The 1,491-nt window shown below is 39.6% G+C and overlaps 1 protein-coding gene across 5 annotated transcripts in view; it reads left to right on the top strand.

Annotated features, from left to right (window-relative positions):
* Positions 1 to 1,491, top strand: part of CLCN5 (Cl-/H+ antiporter 5) — a 153,448-nt gene that overhangs the window by 135,969 nt on the left and 15,988 nt on the right. For all 5 annotated transcript variants that reach the window (XM_019631681.1, XM_019631680.1, XM_019631682.1 and 2 more), the window contains one exon: positions 473 to 660. In XM_019631681.1, the coding sequence (XP_019487226.1) occupies positions 473 to 660 (188 nt within the window). The remainder of the gene's footprint in view (positions 1 to 472; positions 661 to 1,491) is intronic.

Below are 1,491 nucleotides of genomic sequence, written 5' to 3'. Positions count from 1 at the left end.
TGGAGGGCAGTGTCACTGGCCCTCATATGTGGGATCCGAACCGGGGCCCTCTGGCGTCCCAAGCCAGTTCTTAACCATCGCGCCACTCGGCCGGCCCTAAACTTGACTGTCTTTATGGATCAGTATTCACCAACTCTAAGTCAAAGCAGAGTCTTTGCCATGTAAATCAGCAGAAAGTCAAATATATTCGCCCCTTGCTCCTGCCCAACCGTTTTGCTCTCCTTTAAGTTTCCCCTATATAGAAATTCTACAGACACAGTGTTTAATGCAGACAGTGTTTTATTTTTCGCTGTTGAACAGGCATTTCATTATAGGTGAAATTGATTAGAGATAATAGGTGAAAAATCAAGCAGACAATCCGAAAGAGGTTGCAGATGGAACAGAAAAGTATAATACATGCTTGTCCATTATTTTGATTCTTTTCCCTTGTTTCCTGACAACTTTATTCTGTCCTTCCCTCCCCTCCAATTAGGTTCTCTAGCTGGCTTGATAGACATCTCTGCTCATTGGATGACAGACTTAAAAGAAGGTATATGCACAGGAGGATTGTGGTTTAACCATGAACACTGTTGCTGGAACTCCAAGAATGTCACCTTTGAAGAAAAAGACAAATGCCCAGAATGGAATAGCTGGTCCCAGCTTCTCATCAGCACGGATGAGGTAACGTAGTGAGCATTTCAGAACCACTGACTTCTATTCTAACATTTACTTGATTTCTTATACTGTACTCATGGCAGGTGTGGAATCTCCCCCTGTTTTCCTTTTCATGAAAAGGATAGCCAATGCCAGCTGCCCTTTTCTGTGGTTTAAGTGCAACCCTATTTCCATATCTTCTGGCATGTGGAGTCTTTTGATGCTTACACAATGACTTAACATTTTCGCTCGTTTTAAATAAGCCTGGTCTTTCTTCTTAGTTGTCAGTACACAGTGTGACTGAATCTATCTTTCTCTAATAATTTCAGTAGAAACATTAGAGCCATCCAATAGGTAAGCTATAATTTCTAGCAAAGGATTGGCTGGGTTAAAATATGTTTATTGTATAGATTCTAAACGTAACTTTTCCCTGAGCATTACATTAGAACATTAAATAATTATGGTACATTCCATATCAAAACAACAGAGACTTGGGAATAAAATTGCTCCAGTCCTATTTTGAGATTAAATCAATATTTTCATTTGTCCTTGTCTTCTAGCCTCTGTTTTTCGATGCAGAAGTGACTTTGTTTTTCAGTTCCTTACCTTTCTATTACCACTTGGTTGTAAATTAGAGCTTTCCTACTAAAAATGAAAACACAAAACAACTCTCAAATCCCAATTCCATTCCACTGACTTCCACCAACTAAAACAGTTCCATCTCAGCTCACTACTCATCCACTCTGTCGGCGAAGTGAAGGGGACAAGACGAGGATATATATGTTTGTACTTCTAAAATTTATTTTTACACCTACTTGGTCCACAAACAATTGGAAATGGCAGAGAGAGAGAGAGAGA

Source organism: Hipposideros armiger, unplaced genomic scaffold (genome assembly GCF_001890085.2).
Source record: "Hipposideros armiger isolate ML-2016 unplaced genomic scaffold, ASM189008v1 scaffold_1032, whole genome shotgun sequence".
NCBI classification, from domain to species: Eukaryota; Metazoa; Chordata; class Mammalia; order Chiroptera; family Hipposideridae; genus Hipposideros; species Hipposideros armiger.
Note: the sequence above shows the minus strand (reverse complement) of the source record. Positions and strands in the feature narration are given on the sequence as shown.